Source organism: Bidens hawaiensis, unplaced genomic scaffold (genome assembly GCF_021521415.1).
Source record: "Bidens hawaiensis isolate Kalapana, Puna unplaced genomic scaffold, B.hawaiensis_p1.1 tig00002631_1, whole genome shotgun sequence".
Lineage (NCBI taxonomy): Eukaryota > Viridiplantae > Streptophyta > Magnoliopsida > Asterales > Asteraceae > Bidens > Bidens hawaiensis.
The window spans coordinates 434,594-459,601 of record NW_027491143.1 but is presented as its reverse complement, the minus strand read 5'-3'; the positions used below and the strand labels follow the sequence as shown (position 1 = coordinate 459,601).

The 25,008-nt window shown below is 30.8% G+C and overlaps 1 protein-coding gene and 1 pseudogene across 3 annotated transcripts; both read left to right on the top strand.

Annotated features, from left to right (window-relative positions):
* The first annotated feature begins 8,254 nt into the window (after window positions 1–8,254).
* On the top strand, window positions 8,255–11,085 carry LOC143620718 (beta-fructofuranosidase, soluble isoenzyme I-like; annotated as a pseudogene). Its single transcript, XR_013151384.1, has 4 exons — window positions 8,255–9,122; window positions 10,136–10,297; window positions 10,392–10,627; window positions 10,714–11,085. The product of XR_013151384.1 is annotated as a beta-fructofuranosidase, soluble isoenzyme I-like (transcript).
* Window positions 11,086–18,612: 7,527 nt separating this feature from the next.
* On the top strand, window positions 18,613–25,008 carry LOC143620717 (monocopper oxidase-like protein SKS1). 2 transcript variants are annotated; one of them, XM_077092344.1, is made up of 9 exons: window positions 18,613–18,965; window positions 20,127–20,236; window positions 20,347–20,617; window positions 21,157–21,292; window positions 22,244–22,610; window positions 23,469–23,837; window positions 24,311–24,389; window positions 24,506–24,704; window positions 24,786–25,008. In XM_077092344.1, exons 1-9 carry the CDS (start codon window positions 18,675–18,677, stop codon window positions 24,914–24,916), a joined length of 1,953 nt encoding a protein of 650 aa, XP_076948459.1. In that variant the 5' UTR covers window positions 18,613–18,674; the 3' UTR covers window positions 24,917–25,008. The 2 variants fall into 2 exon arrangements, with proteins under 2 accessions (XP_076948459.1, XP_076948458.1); XM_077092343.1 differs by lacking the exons at window positions 24,506–24,704; window positions 24,786–25,008 and having other exon boundaries at window positions 18,622–18,965; window positions 24,274–24,350.

Here is a 25,008-nt window from a genome sequence, read left to right as displayed (position 1 = left end):
AAACCCCTTCCGTTTATATCTTGCCAGAAATTGTTTTGGTTTGTTCGACTTAATTTATGAAAATAATTAGTACTAACTTAAAGGCTTATTAACAAGAGTTGTTGGTATAGGGCTTTGGTTTGTGATCTTGAAGGTACGTTATAAGTGCCGCCATGCCCGAAAGGTATTTTGGTTTGGAGTTAGTAAATAGTGGAGATGATAAAATGGGTGGTAATGGTATTCGTTTAGGTGTTATGAAAGTTTGGAAATATGCTTTGAGTAATAATCTAGGATGTTCTTATATACTTTTAAAAAGTTTCTCTTTTTTTTTTCTTCACAGAGAAGGAAAGTAATGTGATAAGATTTATGTAGATGACTCCATCTCTCCAAGTATTACTCTTGTGATTATCTATTTCAAATTATTTTATTATTTCTTTCTTTTTCATACGTATTAATAGTTGTAATATTACTTATTTAATATTCATTTATCATTATTATTAATTATGTTTACTTTCCAAACATATTAATTATAATTTTATGAACACTGCGAATTTTCTAACTAATTTGATTAGTTCGTATAACTTATATATATGTTTTACATTTCCTTGTATAATTTCCTTTATATTATTATTATTATTATTATTATTGCGGTTATTTCATTTAATTAGCACTAAATATCTTAAAAATTATGTGGTCAACTCTTGTGTTGCCAATATTTGTGGAAAAGTAAGATTAACTTGATTATTTTTTCCAATAGACTTATTTCATTAACAATTGGCCTGAGACAGGAAACTTATTATGTTACATTATTACATATCCACTTATTCATGCAATTATGGATATAAATCGATGAAAAATGGGTGGCTTGTAATTTGTAAAGACCCTAACGTACCCATCTTAGCCTTAAGAAAGAAAAGTCCAAAATATATATTGTTATATATAGAGGTGTAAATGTGAGTGCCTTGAGTTAGATTTGGATGATGGGTCAGGATGGGTATGGGGTCGGAATAGATTTTTAAAATAGAGGGTTAGGATGGATATGAGTCAAGATGGGTAAAGTAACCCATCTTGACCCAAATTAAGGTTGACATACAAAGGGTTTTAAAAACTTCTCAAAAAAATATTCAAAAAAACTATTTAAAAAATAATAACTTAAAATATAAATAAAAAATGCAAAATGTAAAATAACTAAAATGTTTCCCCCGTCATCCTCGTTCATTAAAAAAAAACCGTTTTGTACCGGTCCAGGTTCGAGTTTTCCAGGTTCGGTTTTGTTTCTTTTCATTTCGGTCGGTTTCGGTATTTGCTCGGTTTCATTGATTTCGGTTTCGATTTCTCAGTTTTTTCGCAAACAGTGTTGTTTTGTTTTAGCAAGTTTTTTCGGTTTCATTTCGTTTCGATTCATTTTGTTTTATTTTAGTCGGTTACGTTTTAGTATTTTTGTTTCGTTTTGGTAAACTTTTTGATTGCATTTCGCTTTTCTTTGTTTCGTTTTAGTCAGTTTTTCGGTATCATATCGGTTTTTTTGTATCATTTTGGTCGTTTTCTATTTCGGTTTCGTTTCGTTTCAGTTTTTTTGTTTCGTTTTGGTCGGTTTGGTGTTTTTTATCCGGTTTTTAAATTGCATTTAGTTTTTTTATGTTTCCTTTTGGTCAGTTTTTCAGTTTCAATTCAGTTTTTTTGTTTCGTTTCGGTCGTTTTTTTATTTCAGTTCAGTTCAGTTTCGTTTCGGTCGTTTTTCTATTTCAGTTTCGTTTCGGTTTTTTTGTCTCGTTTTGGTCGGTTCAGCGTTTTTGTTTTGTTTTGGTCAGCTTTTCAGTTATATTTCGCTTTTTTTTTGTTTCGTTTTGGTCGTTTTTTTATTCCGGTTCAGTTTCGTTTTAGTTTTTTTGTTTCATTTTGGGCGTTTTTCTATTTCAGTTCAGTTTCGTTTCGGTTTTTTCGTTTCGTTTTGGTCGGTTCGATGTTTTTGATCCGATTTTTAAATTGCATTTAGTTTTTTTTATGTTTCCTTTTGGTCAGTTTTTCAGTTTCAATTCAGTTTTTTTGTTTCGTTTCGATCGTTTTTCTATTTCAGTTCAGTTTCGTTTCGGTCGTTTTTCTGTTTCAGTTCAGTTTTGTTTCGGTTTTTTTTGTTTCGTTTTGGTCGTTCAGTATTTTTGTTTTGTTTTGGTCAGCTTTTCAGTTGCATTTCGTTTTTTTTTGTTTCGTTTTGGTCGTTTTTCTATTCCGGTTCAGTTTCATTTTTGTTTTTTTGTTTCGTATTGGTCGTTTTTCTATTTCAGTTCAGTTTCGTTTCGGTTTTTTTGTTTCGTTTTGGTCGGTTCGGTGTTATTGTTTTGTTTTGGTCAACTTTTCATTTGCATTTCGCTTTTTTTGTTTCATTTTGTCAACTTTTCGGTTTCATATCGGTTTTTTTTGTTTCGTTTTGTTCGTTTTTCTATTTCGATTCAGTTTTGTTTCGGTTCGGTCGATTCGGTGTTTTTGTTTAGTTTTGGTTAGCTTTTCGGTTGCATTTCGCTTTTTTGTTTCGTTTTGGTCAGTTTTCGGTTTCATTTCGGTTTTTGGTGTTTCGTTTTGGTTGTTTTTCTATTTCGGTTCAGTTTCGTTTTAGTCGGTTCGGGGTTTTGGTTTCGTTATCGTTTTTTGGGTTTCGGATGAGTTTTGTTTCGCACGTGATAGTTTGGGTATTTTGAATTAGATAAATTTTGGATAACTTAGATATTTTGTTTTGACCCATTTTAACCTATAAATAAAACTCACTTGTATATTTTCAACCCATTCTGACCCACTTGAAGAATGTTTATGATCCATCTTAACTCATTTTACTTTTAAAATTTATCCATCTTGACCTAAAACAATCCATTTGGGTTGGGTTTGCCACCCTTAGTTATATATGTCCAAACTAGCTTATATTCTAGTGTGCTACACAGGTTGAGAAAATGTAATTTCTTAAACATATTAATAACAATATATAATAAAATATGTAACATTTATAAAAATCAATTTCACATATAACCATAAAATTCAATAAAATATATTGTGTTAAGAGATATAGGCTCTAGTTTTCATTTACTAATTTCTAAACAACTTGTTATAGAGAGTATGTTGTTTGTATTTAAAGACTTTTCACATCGAACAATCCATTTTAACCTTTGAATCGGGTGATAAAAAAGTTTCAAAGATATTATCATTTACAAACTTACATCATAATTAGTATGGTTAACAATTTGAAAATTATATTTAACTTTAAATATGAATGGGATAAAGTAAACATAATGAGTTAATTTATGTTATTATGTGCTTAATTTTAAATTTCCTATCAAGTTTAGAAATAATTTTTTAAAACATCCAATCGATTAGCATGTAAGTTTTTAAAACAAATTACCAACACTCAAAACAACAAAGTGAAACATGTATCAAAAGAAAACATCTAAACATCAAAACAAACCATTAAAACTTGTTTCTACTGTTATCAACACAAACTTTTATATCCACATTCCTTTTAAACACCACTGCTAGTGATCTCTTTCAATGTGTTTTCACGAATTTGTCCCATTTTCGCAAATTATATCTCAATGTCAACTTTGATTGTTCACCATTACGACCATGGGGATTAACAAATGTCAGTAGCATTCCATCATAGTCATCAATCTTATTAGCAATCTCAGAGGGAAGATGCTTCCACAAATTAATATAAAATAAATTCAGTTAAAGTTAGATTGTTAAAAAAAAGAATAAAAAGAACATGATGGTAGATAAAAATAAAGGTAATTACAAATTTATTATTTTAGTTGTGATGTTCATTCTAAACACGATTTTAGACTCGTCATTTTCTTCATGAAAAGCTATGGGTTTTCAAAAGTACCATAGTTTTGAACAAAAGATTTATTTTAGGTCATATGAAAGAAAGTAACATCTGTTATTTTTATTGGTAAGAGAGTTTAATTAGTGTTGTTCGGAAAATATTGGAAACCGTTTATTTGTCTATGTAGTTGACTATTTTTATAATATAAAACACTTTAAAAGATAAATAAAAGACACTTTGAGAAGAATTATCTTTGTTGGTAAAAGAGTTGGATGTATGTTTTGTGAAAGAATTCGAAATGATAGGTTTGTCTTATAGTTGACTTATTGATTTGAAAAAGTTTAGAATTTGTTTTAGTAAAGTTGAAAAGGTAAAAATGGTTTCAGGTATTGGGTATAGGATTTTATACCTATTTGGTGCAAAGTATTGAAATACAAAAGTTTTAACTTTGAAGCAGGAATTATGAAGTAGAAAAAAAATTTGGATTTGAATTTGTAGTCTTTTACAACTGGTTTTAGATGTCAAAAGTATTTTGAATAAAAAAGTTTATAAAAAAAGTTTATAATATGTGCCAAAAACCAGCTCTAATGTGTTAAAGTAGATTATAATATGACACAAAAGTAACTTTATTGGATAAATAGGATAATAAAATAACCATGCACCATTTATACATGTTAGTGATATAATTCAAGAAGTAAAAGTGAAGAGTTATACAGACCTATTGTGGGTATTAGGGATGAGCAATAACCGAATCTATAACCGAAAACGATGAAATCGAACTTAAATAATCGAAAACCGAATTATCCGAACTGTACAGAACTCATTATTTTTTTAATATTTTCAAGCTTTTTTTTCCTTTGCTTTACGTATTATATGAATAGTTTAATATTATCAATTTCATGACATTGTTTGACTTGGTGGTCATAGTGATGAAAACAAAAGTCACATGGGTGTAGTACCCAAAGAGATGGATAATAACCAACCGACAATTGAGAACACTCCTAAAGTAATGCCAAAAACACCAGAAAATGCCAATTCCTTAGGCTCTACTCCCCTAAACATATGCTTAATAATAAAAATCAATATAAACAAAAAAAAAATAATTTACTATCATTTTGAAGGCCTAAATCAAATCTAAAAATTTAATATACATACAAGGAATGGAAATACCCATAGCTTGATTGAGATATTGTGCCATTTTGAATCATCTTTATGTACCCACAACTTCAAATCATAAATCCGCCATCAAATGTTCTTCATGGTGTCCGAATTTTCTTGATATTTTCTGTATATCAACACAATATTAGAAATCCAAAACCACGGGATTTTTGAATACCGAGTCAACCATGAGTTTAATCAATCAACCGATCCAACCATGAAAAATCACATCTTTACCTTATCAACTATGATCAAGAAAATCAAAAGGGTACTTTCAAAATCCAATCTTTAACCCAAAACCCACAAACCCATATACAAAATTATGAAGAAACCCCTAAATCAAGAAATAATCACTAAATCAAGAAAAAAAATATGTTTGTCAATTTCATTTGAACTAATTTAAAAAAAAACACAAAAAAATACCATTAACTCCTTCCATGGCTCCATTAACAACATCCTGAGCTGCTACATCATGAATCTGCTTAATAGTTACTGTTGGTCCAAACAATATGTCTGCAAAATAACAGTGCAAAACTCTCAATAATCAAAATACCTCAAATGGGTTTCATGTAAAAATTTAATTAGGTATAGAAACTAACTAACTAAATCCATACACAGTTTTCGAATATAAAAATAAATTGATTTTATTTATATCTCAAATGATTTAAAAAAATGAACTTAATCAAAAATATAATGCATGTATAAAAACATACCCAAGAACACTTAATCTATTAAAAATTTATTCTCGGTATCATATATGTATAATTGAAAAAAAATTTGGTTATGAACCAATTTCGAAGATTCTTATATAATAATAGTTTTGAGCTACACTATGGAAAAGATTTTGATAAGTTTGAGGGGCTTCTCGACTTTGCCAATTATAAAAAAAATAACATGTTAACCCGTTCAATTTTGTGAATGTTTTGTTTCACTTTAGCATAATTTTGTACGACATGCTTCACATACAACATTCTGATCACTATTGAAGAAAAAATTAATACTGACACAAATGTTTCTTATTTGCTAAAAGTTAGAAGTATTCATATGCCTGGAGGTGGCATGTCGGAAATGTTTGTCAATTTTTTAAATTTTAATAGTCATAGGAAAAATATTCAATGTGCAAAATCCCGAACTTTTGACTATTTCCAAAAATGTCCTTAAAAATAAATTCGAACCCCAATCACATTTAAATTTCTAACTTTTATTTGTTTTACATTTTCAAGTCAAAACTTTGAACCCGTAACAAGTTTGACGATAAACCTATTTGCATTCTCAAATTTTTAAAAATATTCAGATTACCCCTTTTTTATCCGTAACAAATTTGAGCCAAATGTAGTTAAGTTGTACCAAACTATCTATTTACCAGCTTTTAACCCATAATAATCAAATTTAAGTTTCACAAAAAACCCGAAACACTCATTGATAAAAAAAATCCCAAGAAACTAAATATGATAAACTTTATTATATTTGAAAGTGATTGGTATATATACTATCCTTACAATTTAACACATATATGTATAGTTTACAAAATTAACCGAAAAAAATAAATAGATAGATTTAAATCATATATTTTTAATTTATAAATTTATATGACAGTGTACAAAAAAAACCAATAGATAAATGATTTATTTTAAAAAAAAAGGATTAACTTTTAAGCATATATTTATAATTTAATGATTAAAAAATTACTTCATAAATTGAAAGCATGTTTGAGTTTTTCTTTGTTTTTTTTTAAATAACAATCTTCAATAATACACGTAGTATAATAAGTTAATGATAACATTAAAAATTATATTTTTTCAATATTCAACAAACACGGTTGTTAGTTTTTGAATTTTACCAAGCATGTTGTGAAATATATTCTAACAATGTATAGTAGTATAATATGTAAATATTTATTTTTATAAAATGTATAGATATATTATAAATTGAGTTTAAGGATAAGTGAATAATTTAATCATGCTAGAGATATAATATCGATGGAGTGTAAAAGAAAAGTGAATAATTACTGGTTTTTTACATATATTAGTTTTGGAGAAAAGAAATTGTGAGTATTAATCACAAAGTGACACATGTCTACAGTTAGTTGACTTTATTAGAATATGTAGATAATAATGTGTATCATTGCATGTGGTTACTTGCTTAAAGTTGATTTTACACATAAATTTAATGGTACAAAATCAAATGGAGACATTATTTGAATAAGAAATGACGTGGATAAATTTTGTATAATCATCGTGAATCATGTGGCTAGGTGTTCTTACATTAAATAGCCTATCATATTATAACACGTGTCATACAAAATTAGTGGGTTTATGTGAAGGAGTTGTTTGTTTACGACATGTAAGAGAGAACTGCCGTTTAAGATAATCCACTATAATCTACTATCAGACCACGAGTGGTCATAAAAACTCACCTCTTGGTATTATGCGTCACGTGACGCCCAGTCAGAGTTATGACTTTTTGTAAAAATAGGGTGTAGTCATAAACCCATTTCTCGCGTAACGGATATATTTTTGATTTTTTAGCCCATATCTCGCGTTATGTGGAAAACGCCTAAAAATACCCGAAAACAGGGGGGGGGGGGGGGCGGTATGCCCCCTGCGTTATAGGTCAAAACGCCTCAAAAAATTGTCACTACGGGTGCTCTCACTGTTTTATTCAAGAGGAAAATTTAAACTATTCACGTAATATGATGCTAAGTTTAGGTGACTAACTTTTAATTATATTTTGAAGACTCATAAAACAATTAAGAAATATTTTATTTAATTAAATAAAAATAGAAATTATGAATTACATAGAGTTTAGATTAAATATAAATTGAATTAGAGTGCTAAATGAGCGAATCAAATAGTGTAGTTTTATATGCAAGTAGTGTAATTACACTACCAGTATACATAACTTTATCATTTGATTCGCATATTTAGTATAATTTTTTAGATTGTATGTTAATTTTCCCCGAATTAGATATATGATATTTTAGATGATGAACAACATTTGAAGTAAAGTCAGATGGTGATAGAGAATCGACTATGAATGCTTTTACATTTTTTTTTAATTTATGGAATTTATTTTTCATGTGTTGATTTAACAGATATTTAACACATTATACGATAATTTTTTCTCACCGTTTGCCGCTTAGGTTTCATTTTTGTATGTCCGTTGGAATTAAATATAATATTTGTAAAGAGTAACACACAAACAACAATTAACTATTCTAGTAATAGTATTGTTACAAAAGTAACAATAAAGAATAGTTTAAGTTTATTTTGACAGCATTAATCACGATGATTGATGTACTGATAGCGAATGTAACTCAGGTCCATTATATCACATGGGTTGGTACCATTTGTTCTACCAATACAATCCTGATTCCGCAATTTGGGGTAACATCACGTGGAGGCGTGCCGTTTCAAAGGACCTGGTTAATTGGTTTTATCTCCCTTTTGCTATGATTTGAGGTCAATGGTATGATATTAATGGCTTTTGGACATGATCCGCTACAATCCTCCCCGATGGTAGGATCATTATGCTTTACACCGGGGACACTAATGAGGAACTGCAAGTCCAAAACTTAGCATACCCTGCCAACTTATCGGATCCCCTCCTATTAGATTGGATCAAGTATCCTAGTAACCCGGTTTTGACTCCTCCACCCGGCATTGGCATTAAGGATTTTAGGGATCCAACAACAGCATGGTTTGGACCAAATGGAAAATGGCGTGTCGCATTAGGCTCAAAGGTTAATAAAACTGGTATAACACTAGTTTACGAAACAACAAATTTCACGAGCTATGAGTTATTAGATGAGGTAATGCATGCTGTTCCGGGTACTGGAATGTGGGAGTGTGTTGACTTTTATCCAGTGTCAACAACCGAGTCAAATGGGTTAGACACATCGGTTAATGGACCTGACATTAAGCATGTGTTGAAATCTAGCTTGGATGATGATAAACATGATTACTATGCACTAGGGACGTATGATCCGATTAATAGCAAATGGACACCTGATGATCCGGATTTAGATGTGGGTGTCGGGTTACGAGTTGATTATGGAAAATACTATGCATCAAAAACATTTTACGATCAAAGTACGCAAAGACGGCTTCTTTGGGGTTGGATTGGAGAAACGGATAGTGAAGTTGCAGACATCTTGAAGGGATGGGCCTCGGTTCAGGTTAAATCAAACAACCTTTCGACTTTGTCAACAATAGTCATATAAATTTATCACTAATAATTTATACGTTGGATATAAGTCACGGTTTTATTAAACACAGTTAATAAAACAATTAAAGACACTCTCTTTATACAATTTGGGAAATCGTAATACATGAATCATAGGAAAATTGGATTTTAATAATCTCAACTTAATGCAGTTGACTGATAATAATTCCAACTTTGAAAGTAGCTGTCACTGGTCCCAACTTTCACACTATTTATTTTCATTGGACCTCCGTTAATAAAAATTAACTTCTCTACCAAGAGATCCTGGTTCAAGAACCACTTTCTTGAATACCATACTTTTGGACCTCAACTTCTCTACCTCTTTAATCGGCCATTGAAGAACATTTGTTCCGGTCTTTTTATCAAACACTACTTCTCTCGGTATGGTCTGCGTAACATAAATTACACAAGCAAGATACTATATGATTTAAGAAAATTGGATTTTAATAATCTCAACTTAATGCAGTTGGCTGATAATAATTCCAACTTTGAAAGTAGCTGTCACTGGTCCCAACTTAACGACGTTATGTTTTTTTTCCAAATTTCAAACTGATATTTTAGGGCTTTTGATCAAAATGAGAATACGAGTCGATTAATGTAAAACTTAACTCGAAACGACGCTTCAAACAGCTTGATTTTTGTTAATTAAAAGTTTAAACACCGAAAATGAAGCTTCCTTTAGTCGTTTGGACCACCGTTTGGAAGTAAGTTTTACATCAATCGACTCGTATTATCATTCCGATCAAAAGCCCTAAAATATCAGTTTGAAATTTGGAAAAAAACATAACGTCGTTAAGTTTTTTTTTAACGGAGGTCCAATGAAAATAAATAGTGTGAAAGTTGGGACCAGTGACAGCTACTTTCAAAGTTGGGATTATTATCAGACAACTGCATTAAGTTGGGATTATTAAAATCCAATTTTCCTAAATCATATAGTATCTTGCTTGTGTAATTTATGTTACGCAGACCATACCGAGAGAAGTAGTGTTTGATAAAAAGACCGGAACAAATGTTCTTCAATGGCCGATTAAAGAGGTAGAGAAGTTGAGGTCCAAAAGTATGGTATTCAAGAAAGTGGTTCTTGAACCAGGATCTCTTGTGCCTCTCGGCGTAGGCTTAGCTACACAGGTGATGCCCACTCTAAAATAGTAGAGTATAAATTATTTGCACGCGAGTAGATTATTAATGTTATCCTTAAAAATGGAGTATTTGATTTGCGCAGTTAGATATATTAGCGACATTTAAATTTGATAAAGAAGTAATATAGACATCACTTGAGGCAGATATGGGTTACAATTGCACCACAAGTGGTGGTGCCTCCTCAAGAGGTGCTTTTGGACCATTTGGCGTAGTGGTTCTTGCAGACAAATCACTTACTGAACAAACTCCTATATATTTCTATATTTCCAAAGGTGTTGACGGGGTTGCTTACACTCATTTCTGTGCCGATCAATCCAAGTAAGTTTGTAATTTGTCATATTGAATACCATATATGCAACTAACTAACATGTTAATATTGAATATTAACATGTATATGTATGCAGATCATCAACAGCTTCAGATGTCACTAAGATAATATATGGAAGCAGTGTTCCTGTGCTAGACGAAGAAAACCTTAGCATGAATTTATTGGTTGATCATTCAATCGTGGAAAGCTTTGCGCAAGGTGGAAGGACGGTTATAACATCAAGGGTGTATCCCACAAAAGCAATTTACTCCTCAACAAAGATGTTTTTGTTTAACAATGCAACAGGATAACCAAAGCAGCAAATGTAAATGTTTGGAACATGGATTCTGCACATATCAATTATTACCCCTTCCTCGATACTGATAATTGAAAATACGAAAATAGAAAGTCAGTCACCGTGTTGAATTATTACATTGCCATAATTTTTTTGTTTCATTGGAATACATCTCCTGTATACATAGCAATCACCATCGACACTTTAAAGTGGTTGATTTGGATGTACTCACATTTATACAATGCCAAAAGACACATTCACTTACTGGCCATTGACACCTCTACCCAGGGGTGGATTTAGGTAGTGTTTCGGGGTAGCTAAGGTTACCCATCAACTTTGACGGTAAAGTATAAATATTTAAGGTTTTCAAAATTTTTATAAAATTAATATTTGTCTTATATTTAGCAATTTAAAGCCATCTAATAGACTTACGTGGGCTATGCTCGCGCATGTTTACTTTCAAAATTGATACATTAACTATATAAATGTTTTCAAAATCAGTCAACTATCATTTGCACTGACTTCCAACCTTCAAGAACTAGATTTATCCATTAACTATAAGTTGTTTACAAAATTAGAATATCCTTAGCTAAAAGAAAATGTGAGGTCCCCTGAAATTTTTTTCTAAATCCGGCACTGTCTCTACTGCCATCACCGGCGCTATTGTTACCTCCCCTGCTGCCATCACCATAAACCACCGCTTGATGCCACCATAAATTCTATATAACAAATTGATAATATAACTACTCAATACCCGAGTGAGTTTCTCTAAAACGGGACGTCAATCGTCTATACTGATTTTGGCTCTCTAGGCCTAACTCACCCAGGAACTCCTTCAAGCAGGAAATCCACAACTACGGGAAAACCCCCATCAAGTAGGTTTCGAACACGAGATCATAAGATCCCAAGCCTTAATCATCACCCCATTGTATTGGACAAAAGACCAACTGCAAATCTCAACCTATATTACAATTTTCTTTTCAAGAAAAGAAGATGAAGAATTCCGAATAGCAACATGAAAACCATATGTCCATCTTTTCTTTCTCTCGAATCTCGATGCCTTCAGCCTAACAATTGCATATATCCCCTCTAAATTTAAACAATATATTTCCTCAAAATACAAGTTTTTAATGCATAATGTACGGTGCTCTTCAAGCATAATTTGAAGAAATATGCAAAGAGGTGGATATATGCTATGGCCCCAAAAATTGAGTCACTTTTAAAGTTACACAAATCCCTTCAGTTTATAGAGATTACTTATTGAGTCCCCCAAAGCCCATCAATGATTAATCTTTAGCAGCCCATAAACAACCGCCCATGACCCTTTAGCTACACTATAATTACTAATTCGTATTAGGATTCAGGAGCATCGCCCTGGTTGCGGTGCACACACATAATGTGTATATGTGTGAATCCCCGGGTGGGCAAAAATGAAATTGCATTAATTTTGACGTTATCTCACTAATCTCGTGAAAATAACGTTAAAAGTGGCGGAATTAATCAGACATCATGTGGTGGCGTTGATAGCCGAAAGACAAGGGTACATGCACCAATCGGCGTTGTCCCAATGGTTGAGTGTTATGTGTCTTATGTCCAAGGCTTGATGCAAAACTACTATCGAGCCGGGGGTCTCACCGGAAGCAGCCTCTCTAATCCTACGGGTTAGAAGTAAGCTTGTCTACATCTTATCCTGCTCAGACCCTACCATAACTTTACTATTGGTGGGATATACTGAGTACGATAATGATGATTCAGGAGCATTTTTCTTTTTAGCCCAATTGGCATTTCTTTAATATTAGCAGCCCATACGATCCATGGCGTCCGCACACATAGCCCAAATACGTCTAACAGGAAACTATTTTTTATTTTATAGTTGAATATATTTTCTTAAATTGCTTGCATTGAGAAAACAAACTGGATTATTTTCTAGAACACATGACTTTATGCAACGAACAACCACCTACTTTACACTTTTGTCAACTCTTGTTTAACTTGAACCCCATGGGTTGTTGATGGAAGGTTTCAAACCCACTAGAGAGAGTTTAGCTTATTAGAATTGAACTAGATTTGAATTCTATTATTTACTTGGTTGGTTTATAAGTATTCGTTACAATTGAAATCTAAACCTCATAGATGACATGTTTACATGGACAACTGGATCCTAAGGGATATTGTGGCATTGTACGGTGGTAAGGTGTCTGCCCTCTAATATATATATATATATATATATATACAGAGATCAAGGGTTCAAATATGACAATATACAGGTATATGCGGTTTTATACGAGTATGCTAGTTACTTGTATAGAAAAACACTAGGGTATAGCCCGTGTTACACATGAGTGGAAAAATATGTCAACAAACATAATAAATTTAAACAACAGATTCAAGCAACAGAAAACTTCTTCAAACTTTCGGACCAAAACGTTAACCATTTACATTGTCTAGATATAAAAGTTAAAAGTTACAATAAGTTAATGTATATCGAACAACCAAAAAACATCAACAAAAGACATAAACATGTTCTTTCATATTAAACCACCATCAACTTCTTCAAACATTATATCAAAAGAAACTCAATTTCCTTCACCACCTGAAATTATAATAAAACAATAGCATCCAAATTAAATATACCATAATAATATATTTAATAATGAGTAACATTTGAACATTAATAAAGTTTTTTTTATTAAATTGTTGTTTTTATTAAAACAAAATAACATATAACAACAAACAAAGTAAAATGACAACATAAAACATCTTTCTAACTTAAACCGTTAAACCAAAAAGATATATCAATAAAAACCTTTTTTTGACTGTCATTTTATAACTAACAAATTTGATACTATTTCAAAACAATCCGTTTTGAAATATTTCAAAATAGTTACAAAATATAAAAAAATTGGAATTAGTCAACTTCAAAAAATTATGAAATTTTTTTTGATTTTTGACCAATCTTGCAACAAACTTTTAAATCACTAACATTAATATTTTGTTAAATTTGCAAAACTTAAAAACGTTTTACAATAAATGAATTCTCAAATAACTTTGAAAAGATTAAAAAATTTTATGTTGACTTTTAAAATAATTAAAGCTGAAAAAATATGACTAATTAATTTAGAAATAATTACAAATTTGAAAATCAAATCGATTAATTTGAAAACTTCAAAAAATTATGAAAAGATTTTGAAATGAGTTTAAAATTATGAAGAGTATTAAAACCTTTAAAACTTTGTTGAAAGATTGGTTAATTTTCGAATTTAAAAGGAGTTTAAATATGTTAATTGAATTTTGTAGTTTCAAAAAATTTGGTCTTCTATTTAAAGATAGAAATAATTTGAAATATCTTGATTCATGGGAATAATAATATTAATAAATTATGAAAAGTTGTCATGTTTAATAATATTCACTAAATCATATGTGACGAATAATATTTATAAATGATGATAAAACGATTATTTAATTTATGATATATTAAGTATTGATTATTAGAAATTATGTCAATTCGAATATTGTGTTCTAAAATAATGACATTATTATTTTAGTATTAATTAATAATTAATATTCACGTAATTTAAAATAAGATTACATTACAATTATGACAAGTTTTTTTAGTTTGACAAGCAGTTTTGAATATTAAAATGATAACATATTCTAGTTAATGCCAAATGATAAAAATTAAAATCAAATATGTTCTAATTTTACTAATAAAACTAATTAATTTAGAAATAATTACAAAAATGAAAATCAAATCGGTTAATTTGAAAACTTCAAAAAATTATGAAAATATTTTAAAATGAGTTTAAAATTATGAAGAGTATTAAAACCTTTAAAACTTTGTTGAAAGATTGGTCAAATTTCGAATTTAAATGTAGTTTAAATATGTTAATTAAATTGTATTAAAATCATTAATACAATTTACTGAGTTTGACTATACTTATGTGTTTAAGTTATAACTAATAAGGATGGTTAAACTCAATAAATTGTATTAATGTGATACTTAAACCTTGTTGCAAGTAAGACTCGGAAATTTATTTATGTTATAATTTATTTATTCGGTTTTTTAAGAAATAAGGAAAGTCAAAAGATATAAATTTTAATAATGAGATAATTAGGTTATTATTTCGGTCAAACCATAGGAATGAGTTTATAAAAATGGAAAAAATTAAAACATAAAAAAGGGTTGTTCATTCGGTTTTTAAAAAAAATAAGGAATGTCAAGATTTATAAAGTGCCATAATTGGATTATTAAATGTGTATAAATCTAAAAATGTAAACTAATATGAATGGTCAAAAACGATTTAATGTGAATGGTCAAATACTTAAATCAGTCGAAAATTTATTTAAGTTATAACTTATTCATTCTGTTTTTTTGACAAATAAGGAAAGTCAAAAAATATAAATTGTAATAATGGGATAATCAGGTTATTATTTCGGTCAAACCACAAATTAATGAATGAGTTTATAAAAATGGAAAAAATTAAAAGCATAAAAAAGGGTTGTTCATTCGGTTTTTTAAAAAATAAGGAATGTCAAACTCTATAAATTGTATTAATGAGATTCTTCAATGTGTATAAATCTAAAAATTTAAACCAATATAAGATTGGAAATTATAATAAGATTTTAAATTAGACAGAATATTTGTCACTTAATTGAAAGTTGACAAAAACAATAGAATAATGATTATATTAATATAGGTAATTTAATGTATATTATAATCTTACAAATAAGAAATATACATGAATATTAAAAAAAATATACATGAATATTAAAAAAATATACATCAATATTAAAAGAAGTAAAAAAAAAATACATCTTATTAACTAATGTTCAATCCAAGCAATTAGTTTATATGAGGCGGATTAATAACCTGAAATGATAAAGTCAAATATTAATAGTCATATTACGGAAGATTTTAATTATAATTTTATAACCGGAAAATTTGAATGGTATTACCGGAAAAACGAAATAGTGATAATGACGATGGTATCTCCGATTTTTATTTAGAAGGTAAAATGAAATATTTCGTACATCAATCGGGACAATAACCTGAAATAATTAAGTTTTGTTATAACATTGATATTATGGAAGATTTGAATTATAATTTATAACCGGAAAATTTAAATTGGCCTTACCGGAAAAAGAATGATGATAATGTCCATGGATGAAACTGATTTTTATTTAGAACTTAGAAGAACAACATGTAAAAGAAAAAACAGGAAAAATATAAAACTTCAAATAAATATAAAACAACCATTGTTATAGGTATAACACATGAACGGAAAAACTTACCGGAAAAATGTAGAAATATTAGCTTCATCGCCATTTTTGATTTAGAACCTAAACTTATTTTAAAAAAATCAGTTAACAATGAAAATAAAGATAAAACGGTTAAATCTACAATAACCGAAAGAAAATATGATGTTGCCGAAAAAAAATATAACATTGTCGGAAAATCATATAACATTGTTGGCCATTAGAGTATAATATATAACATTACCGGAAAACGATTAATCTTGATCTACATTACCGGAATATAGAAGATGGTGGATGGTAGAGTTAGTAAACCGAGAGAGAGAGATTAAAATGATTATGATGGAAAATCTTAAGGTTTAAATATAGTGTGTGAGATGATTTACAATAATAAGAAAGGAAATAGATGATTTGGCAATGATGTGGAGAGGCTAGTTGAATGAAATGTGGACAATTGATGTGAAAATACTAGTAGAAGGCCATGTGGACAAATGCATTGCTTTAATAGTATTTAAAGATAAAGATGTTTACTTGTACAACGTATATAAATGGGAGCACAATGAATTTCCTCAAATTTCTTAATTAAATGAACTCAACATTTATTTTAAATAATGAATGAATTCAAACAAATAAAATTGAACCCCCCTCCCCACCACTATTGTAGCCACCATCATCACCACACAACCAACACCAGCACCCCCGCAAACCCTTACCACCACAACATCACCACATTTGTTGACGTTGTCTCCATAACCACCACTGTCACCTTCACATTCAACTTCTTTATAGAATTAAGAAAATAAGCATGATGATTTATCATCTAATGTAATCCTTTTACCGATTTAAACGCAACATCTAATTTCTTACGTGTATCCAGTCTTGTTCAAAAAAGATAAGTGTGAACAAACCCCTTTTAATGCTTTAGCCTGTACTTGCTCTCATTTAACTTTTGTTGCAACTTTCAAGTGTTACATCATTTCTTTTAAACTAGCGTATGTGAACAAAAGGGCCGTTTAAAATTATTAACGTAAATAAAGTAGGAATGCATGAGTAACATTTGTCATTAATAACGAAAACAAGAAAATCTTACTTTGTTCCAATTCTTTTGGCTCTTTTTAGGCAAGTTAGGCCATATCTCACTATTGATGTTTTAATACATATATAGAAAGAAATGTTTGGGTTGCATTGACCCGAAACAATTTCTTTCTTTTATTTTGTAATTTATAGATAACTTATTTTTTATTCTATAATTTAATCTATATCATAGTAGGCCTTCGGGCGACGAGCTAGGTTTTCCCGGAACATGAGACGGTGGGTTTGGGCCACTACGTGATCATATTGAATAGCCTGAGTTTATTCGTTAGTCGTTCAAAAATGAATATTAAGTACATATAAAATCTTATTCAAAACTCTAAAAAGTTAATACAACTTTCGATATAATAATGACAAATTCCATAAAAACCCAATATACTTTCTGTTTTTTCTCACTAAAGTTTCTCAACAATTTTTTACACGTTAAAGTTCCAATAAATTTAAATTTGAACAAAAAAATGATATATCTTACAAATAAAACATACATATTTTTTCTTGTGACAAAAATTGACACATAAGCAAATTCTGTTGATACTTTTTATTATTTATATTTTGTTACGTGGTTATTGTTGGTTTTATTTTTTGTTTTTTCCCAATCCTTTCTAGTAGGGGTGTTCATGGTTCTATGATAAACCACGAAACCGTTCAAACCGGTCATCGATTCGGTTTCACGATCGGTTTTGTATTCTTGTTTTTGGTTTGTTGGTTTCAAAAAATATTGGAAGCGTAACGAACGGTTTGGTTTGTGGTTCGCAATGAAAACGTTCGTAATAAACCAGCCTGTTAGATTATAATAACTTTTTTGAAATATTTATACATATACACACATGTAGGCTTAATTGAAAGTGTGTTGGATTAATGACACAGGTCACATATAGCTTTAACTATATTGTTTCTTAGTTCTAGCCACTTACAAATTTGCGCTTCGTAAACGGACCAAGTTATTTTTATCATTCCATACAAATAGTTATAAAATAGCTTATATCACCAATTCACCATCCCCAAGTTCACAATGATTTCATAGAAAACTAACTTTTCTTTCCTGGTTTTGCAGTTTAAAAATAGTTATATAACTTTTAGCTAAGAAAAAAAAAAGAAGTAAAACAAACCAATACATTTAATCAACATAATATATATTGCATGTATGTCACATAAGCAAAAAAAAAAATGTTTATAATTTTATGTCATTTTTTAGTTCAAATTTAATAGGCAGAGGAACTTTAACGTGCAAAAAATTGTTAAAATAATAAAAAAAATAGAAAGTACGTTGGTTTTTTTATGGCATTTATCTAAATAATAATAATAATAATAATAATTACATGAAATATTGTATATGGATAAATTATTCACATAACAAATTTAGCGCCATTTCAGTTACAAACCTCCATGTATTACGCCGGTGAAACGCTAGAAATAGAATGATTACTCAGTGGTGGGCCCACATGCTGACCGCAAAAGGCCCAGAGTTTTGGGGAAAAGGTGTTTCTTTTTGCACTCTAAAAAACCACACTTTATTTGTAATTCAACCATTAAGTCCACAACACAACTGGAACATGTCGTTATCTTATTATTATCCTACGTTGTTGTTGTGGTTCCACATTGGTTTGATAATATTACTTGCTGGCTTATGTTATGGCGCTGACCCAGTTGCAACTTATGAACTTGAGTTCTCTTACATCACTGCTTCTCCACTTGGTGTTCTCCAACAGGTTGATTTCTTATTATTTCCCCTACTTTCAATTACACAAACAAAACCTATGGTTTGGTTTTATGTTTTGTAAAAACCGAAGTTTTGGTTTGGTTTTGTTTTGTGCAACTAAAACTGACCGTGGTCAATGGTAGAGCACTCACTTTACTAGTGAGAGGTAAGGGGTTCAAATCTCACTGTCACCAATTTATATGGGACATGAGGGATGACCTTTGCTTCCCATGGTTCGAGTGCTGATCTCACCCGGTTTTACCGGCTCCTCGCTGTCGTGCCGTCTGGCGGGCGTGGGGGTCGGGTTTTATCTGGGAAATCCCTCAATAGGTGGACCGCTAGGGGCTCCGTCCGTCCGGACTTGTGGCCGGCTCGGGCTACCTTTAGCCAATGGGGGCCGCGTACGGAGTACCCGACGTTACTTAGTTGGTCGTTCCAAAAAAAAATAAATAAATAAAAACTGAAAAAACTGAACCGAATTCAGAGGGAAAAAAAGCGAACATAATAAAAAGTTACAGTTCAATATAATCTATAATTTAACCCATATATAATTTTTATTTGTAATTTAGGTTTTCAAGTAATTTATTACAGTTCAATATATAATCTATAATGTAACCCAGATGTATAATAATCAACTTTTTTTGGCCAAAATTTTCAAGCCAAAATGGTAAGAGGGAAAAAAAAGCGAACACAATAAAAAACTGAAAAGAGCGAAACCGGAAAACTGAAACACTACGGTTTTCAAAAACTCAAAAACCGATATTTCAATTTTCGGTTCGGTTTTAGCCCAAATGCCAAAACTGACCGAACTGACCGAGGGTGTAAACTGGCCGAGTTGAGCTGGGTTGTTTTTCTAGCTCGAGCTCTGCTCGTGAGTAGTTTTTCAAGCTCATGGTTAGTTTTTCAAATTCGATCCCAATTATATATATTGTTATATTTGACACATATATATTATCTATTTATTGTTTTATAGTTTTTTATATAATAATAATGATCATAAAGTTATATATTTAATATATTAAATAAAAATAAAATAAATAACGGGTTTATTTAGGCTCGCGAGCCGGCTTGAGCTTGACAAATGAGGCTCGGGCTCAGCTCGTTTATTAAACAAGCTTTTTTTTAGACTCGAACTCATTTAAACTCGGCTTGATTTGAATTTTGATAACAGGTTATAGCAGTGAATGGAAAATTTCCAGGTCCAATAATCAATGTCACCACCAATTACAATGTTATTGTCAATGTCAAGAACAAACTTGATGAAAGCCTCCTTGTGACACGGTATATAAAATAAATATATATATACTTTACACTTTACATTCAATATGCAAACATATGAAGTTTTACATGTGAACTTATGAACTTATGAACTTATGTCCATTGTCCAATAGGCCCGGAATAGAGATGCGCCGGTCTTCGTGGCAAGATGGTGTGCTTGGAACAAACTGTCCGATACCTTCGAACTGGAACTGGACATATCGGTTCCAAGTTAAGGATCAGATTGGCAGTTATTATTATGTTCCAAGTACTAATTTTCAAAGAGCAGCTGGTGGATTTGGTGGTTTTGTTGTTACAAACCGGAAGGTTATACAGTTGCCTTTTGATACTCCGGATGGAGATATGGTGATTACTATTGGTGATTGGTATAAGCAAAATCACTCGGTTAGTATTTGAAATCTCCCGCCTTTCTCTCTTATTAATTACTGGTGGCAAATGTGACCCATGGGGTGAATGAGGTGTATTAAAATGTATATAATTGGTCAGAATAGTTCAAACTAAAAAAGATAATGATTGAAACGGGTCAAAACGGGTTGACATTTCTCGAGTTTTATTTTTTTTTATGGAACGAGAAAAACGGTGGAAACATTTTAGTATTTTTACTTTTTGAGTATTTTATTTACATTTTGAGTTATAAGTTTTTAATTATTTTTTTTGATTTTTTAATGAGGGGTTTCTGAAATCTCAACCCATTTTGACCCATTTCAAAAACCTTTCATTAAAGAATTCAAAAAAAAAAAATAATTAAAAAATCATAACTCGAAATATAAATCAAAAACTAAAAAAGTAAAAGTACTAAAAAGTTTCCTCCGTTTTTCTCGTTCCATAAAAAAAATAAATGGAAATCTAATGTACAAGTTCTGATATATATTAGTAGGAAAATGGAAATCTAATGTGTGGTTTTATTTGTTATGTGTGACAAGGCACTTAGAACTTCACTTGATGCTGGAAAGGAGCTCGGTATGCCGGATGGAGTTCTGATTAATGGCAAAGGACCGTATAAATACAGTTCCATTGTCCCAGATGGAATTAACCATACTACACTTAATGTTGATCCAGGTAAATGTCTTTGGTTTTTGTTTATAATATGAAACATTCCATAGAGGTGGCAAGATGGGTGGGTCGGGCTCGGGTAGCCTGGGTAGTGGGTCATAAAGAATTTGGGCTAAAGATGCCACCTTTAAGTACAAATCACATGGGCCGGGCCGGGCCGGGTAAGGTTGGTTGACCCATCAGACAGTTTTGTTCCTTTTATAATGTCTATATCCATAATGAATTTGTTAAGTATGTCTTTATCACATGGGCCGGGCTGTTTGTTTACATGTGAATAGTTCCATTCAGATGTAAACATCTGATTTGTGTTTGGTTCCAAACAGAAAAAATATCTGAATGGTTAAATTAGGTCTGAATCATTCAGACTTATTGTTGTTGCTGAATTGGACAGAGGCTCATTCAAATCTGGCTCATTCAGATCTGAATGAACCAAACGATCGTACACGAATAGTTAAACGGACGGGATTTTCATGTTCATGTTTACACGTTAAGAAAATAAATGTGTTCGTGTTCGTGTTCGTTTGTAAACAATATAAAAGAACGGTCCATGAACGTAAACGAACAAACATAACTGAGCTAAAACAATTAAAAGTAAACGTGAAAAACAATGTGTTGGGTCTTAAAAGTTATTAAAAATTAGAGTAATTGTAATTGGCCCATAACATATATGTAAATGAACGGATTAGAAAAACCGTAAACTAACTAACATAAGTGAATGTAAACGAATTAAATGTACGAACGAGACTAGTGCTCATGTTTGTTCATTTAACTAAATGAACACAAAACTTGTTCATGTTTATTCACTTATTAAATAAACAAACTTCTCGTCAAACAGTTTACTTGCCTAGCTCTAATATTGTTTGACCTCAAAATGCAGCTTTAATCTAAAAATTGTCTCCTATTGTTTTAATTTTTTTTTATTTTATTATACATAGTTGTAACACATATATATTGCAGGCACAACATACCGAATTCGTGTGATCAATGTCGGAGTCTCAACTTGTTTAAATTTCAGAATCCAAAACCATAATTTGCTTCTAGCCGAAACCGAGGGACATTACACGTCTCAACAAAACTATAGCAGCTTCGATATCCACGTGGGACAATCTTACTCTTTTCTAGTTACAATGGATCAAAATGCAAGTACTGATTATTACATCGTTGCAAGCCCGAGATTTGTAAATCAATCAACTTGGCAACGGGTCACAGGCGTTGCGGTTTTGCACTATTCAAATTCTAAAGGACACGCCTCGGGTCCTCTACCCGACTCGCCAATTGACTTATATGACCCTTCATTTGCTTTGAATCAGGCCATGTCCATCAGGTATATTTTTTTAAAAAAGGCGATTTCATATATACTGCTACAAACTTGCAAATATCATATACCAATGCAGAACTAAAAATATCATATACGCCAGCTTACAAAGTAGTTACAATATCAAATATACCCGGTTCATTAAAGTTTTTTTTAATAAATTACCTTTTTACCCTTACTTTTCTAAAACTTGAAATTTAATAAATACCATATATGATATTTTTAGTTTTATTGTTGGCTATATGTAGGGGTGGCAAATGTGACCCATTGGGTTGAATGAGTTGGATTAAAATGTATATAATGGGTTGAACTAAAAAAAGAAAATGATTGAAACGGGTCAAACTAAAAATGAATATGACTGAAACGGGTTGACATTTCTTAAAGGTTTTTTTATATGGAATGAGAAAAACGGAAAAAACTTTTTGGTATTTTACTTTTTTAATTTTTGATTTATATATCAAGTTATAATTTTTTAATTATTTTTTTTGAATTTTTTAATGAGGTGTTTTTGAAATGGGTCAAAATGGGTTAAGATTTCAAAAACCCCGCATTAAAAAATTCAAAAAAAAATATAACTTGAAATATAAATCAAAAAGTAAAAATACTAAAAAGTTTATTCCGTTTTTCTCGTTTCATAAAAAAAATAAAAATAAAATAAAATAAAAATAACCTCGAGAAATGTCAACCCGTTTTGAACCGTTTCAATCATTTTCTTTTTTCAGTTTGACCTATTCTGACCCATTATATACATTTTAATACAACCCATGAGTCACATTTGCCACCAATTAATCCGGAAAATAAAAGAAAAACTTTATGATTAGAAATATAGAATCAGTTACATGACTAATGTTTATGTCCATATACCAGGATGAACAACAGCGCAAGTGGGGCCCGTCCGAACCCGCAGGGCTCGTTTCACTACGGCTCGATTAACGTGACCGACACATATGTGTTAAGAAGCATTCCACCGATAATGATTAACGGAAGGCGTCGTGCTTCTTTTAACGGGATATCGTTTACTAAACCTAAGATTACACCAGTGAGGCTTGCTGATGATCATAATGTGAAAGGTGCCTATAGGACAGACTTCCCGAAAATGCCACTAAACGAACCGCCGCGTGTAGATAGATCCATTATTAATGCAAGTTATAAAGCATTTGTGGAGATCATACTGCAAAACAATGATACAGTAGTTCAGAGCTTTCATATGGATGGTTATTCATTTTTCGTTGTCGGGTATTTTTCCATTCATATAACACACATAAATACATGCATACACACATGGAGGAGGTATCATGAGAAAACTTAAAAGATACGATAAAACAAGAAAACTACTATTAACCAATCGATTTTTTATAAAATTTTTTAACTTTCGTTTTATTTTAAGGACATGAATGTAAAAAAGAAAAAAATGTAGCTCATGAAGTTATATATATGTAGCTTGTACGTTACACATGTACCTCGTGTGAGATACATATATGTAACTTCATTAGCTACATAATGTTTTTAACTTTTTTTTACCCTTATAACCTTATACTTAAAAGAAATGGAAAAAAAGAATATTTATCGGTTGGTAGTAGTTTTCTCGGTTTTCTCGTAACTTTTTGGTTTGTCATGAACCCTCGGTTACACACTCACAACCCTCGGTTACACACTCACATATTTTTTAAAGACATCAAAATGTTGATGGAATTATACATAATATTTAGGATGGCCTATGGAAACTGGACAGAAAGCAGTCGGGGATCATATAACCGATGGGATGCGATTGCACGCTCTACTACACAGGTTAGCAATTAGTATATTTCTATAAAAATAAAAAAAAAATAAAAAATAAAAAATCTATAGGTGACAATGTTTTTGGTTTAAATGTAATGAAACTTGGTGATTTAATTATGTAACAGGTATTTCCGGGAGGATGGACTGCAATTCTTGTTTATCTTGATAATGTTGGAGCTTGGAATCTTAGGACAGTGAATCTTGATAGATGGTATCTTGGCCAAGAAACATATATGAGAATCATCAATCCCGATGATCATGCACAGAAAACCGAATTGCCCGTGCCTGATAATGTTTTGTTCTGTGGTGATCTTGGACGCAGAGGTATAAATTGCACAACTTATTGTTAAGATTATATATTAAATATGTGTGTATTTTTTTCACAACGCATTAAATATTAATGAGTGTCATTAATCTGTATGCATTTGCAGGCCTCAGAGGCAGTGTCTTCAGCAGGATCAACCATTCAAGAATTGTCAAAGGCAACTTATTTGATGCTGATGGCATTTGCAGCTGTTGTGTATATAATGATTTAAGAAAATTTAAGTCAAATTTAATGTTCAAAATGGCAATTTCTTGGTTTAGATCATTTTATTAGAAAATGAGTGAAGTTTGCAATTTGAAGAAA

Coding starts and splice junctions, on each gene's coding strand:
- LOC143620717 (XM_077092344.1), top strand. CDS start 18,675: ATGATTACTCAGTGGTGGGCCCACATGCTGACCGCAAAAGGCCCAGAG. Junction 20,618..21,156: donor GGTATAAGCAAAATCACTCG/GTTAGTATTTGA, acceptor ATGTGTGACAAG/GCACTTAGAACTTCACTTGA. Junction 21,293..22,243: donor TACACTTAATGTTGATCCAG/GTAAATGTCTTT, acceptor TATATATTGCAG/GCACAACATACCGAATTCGT.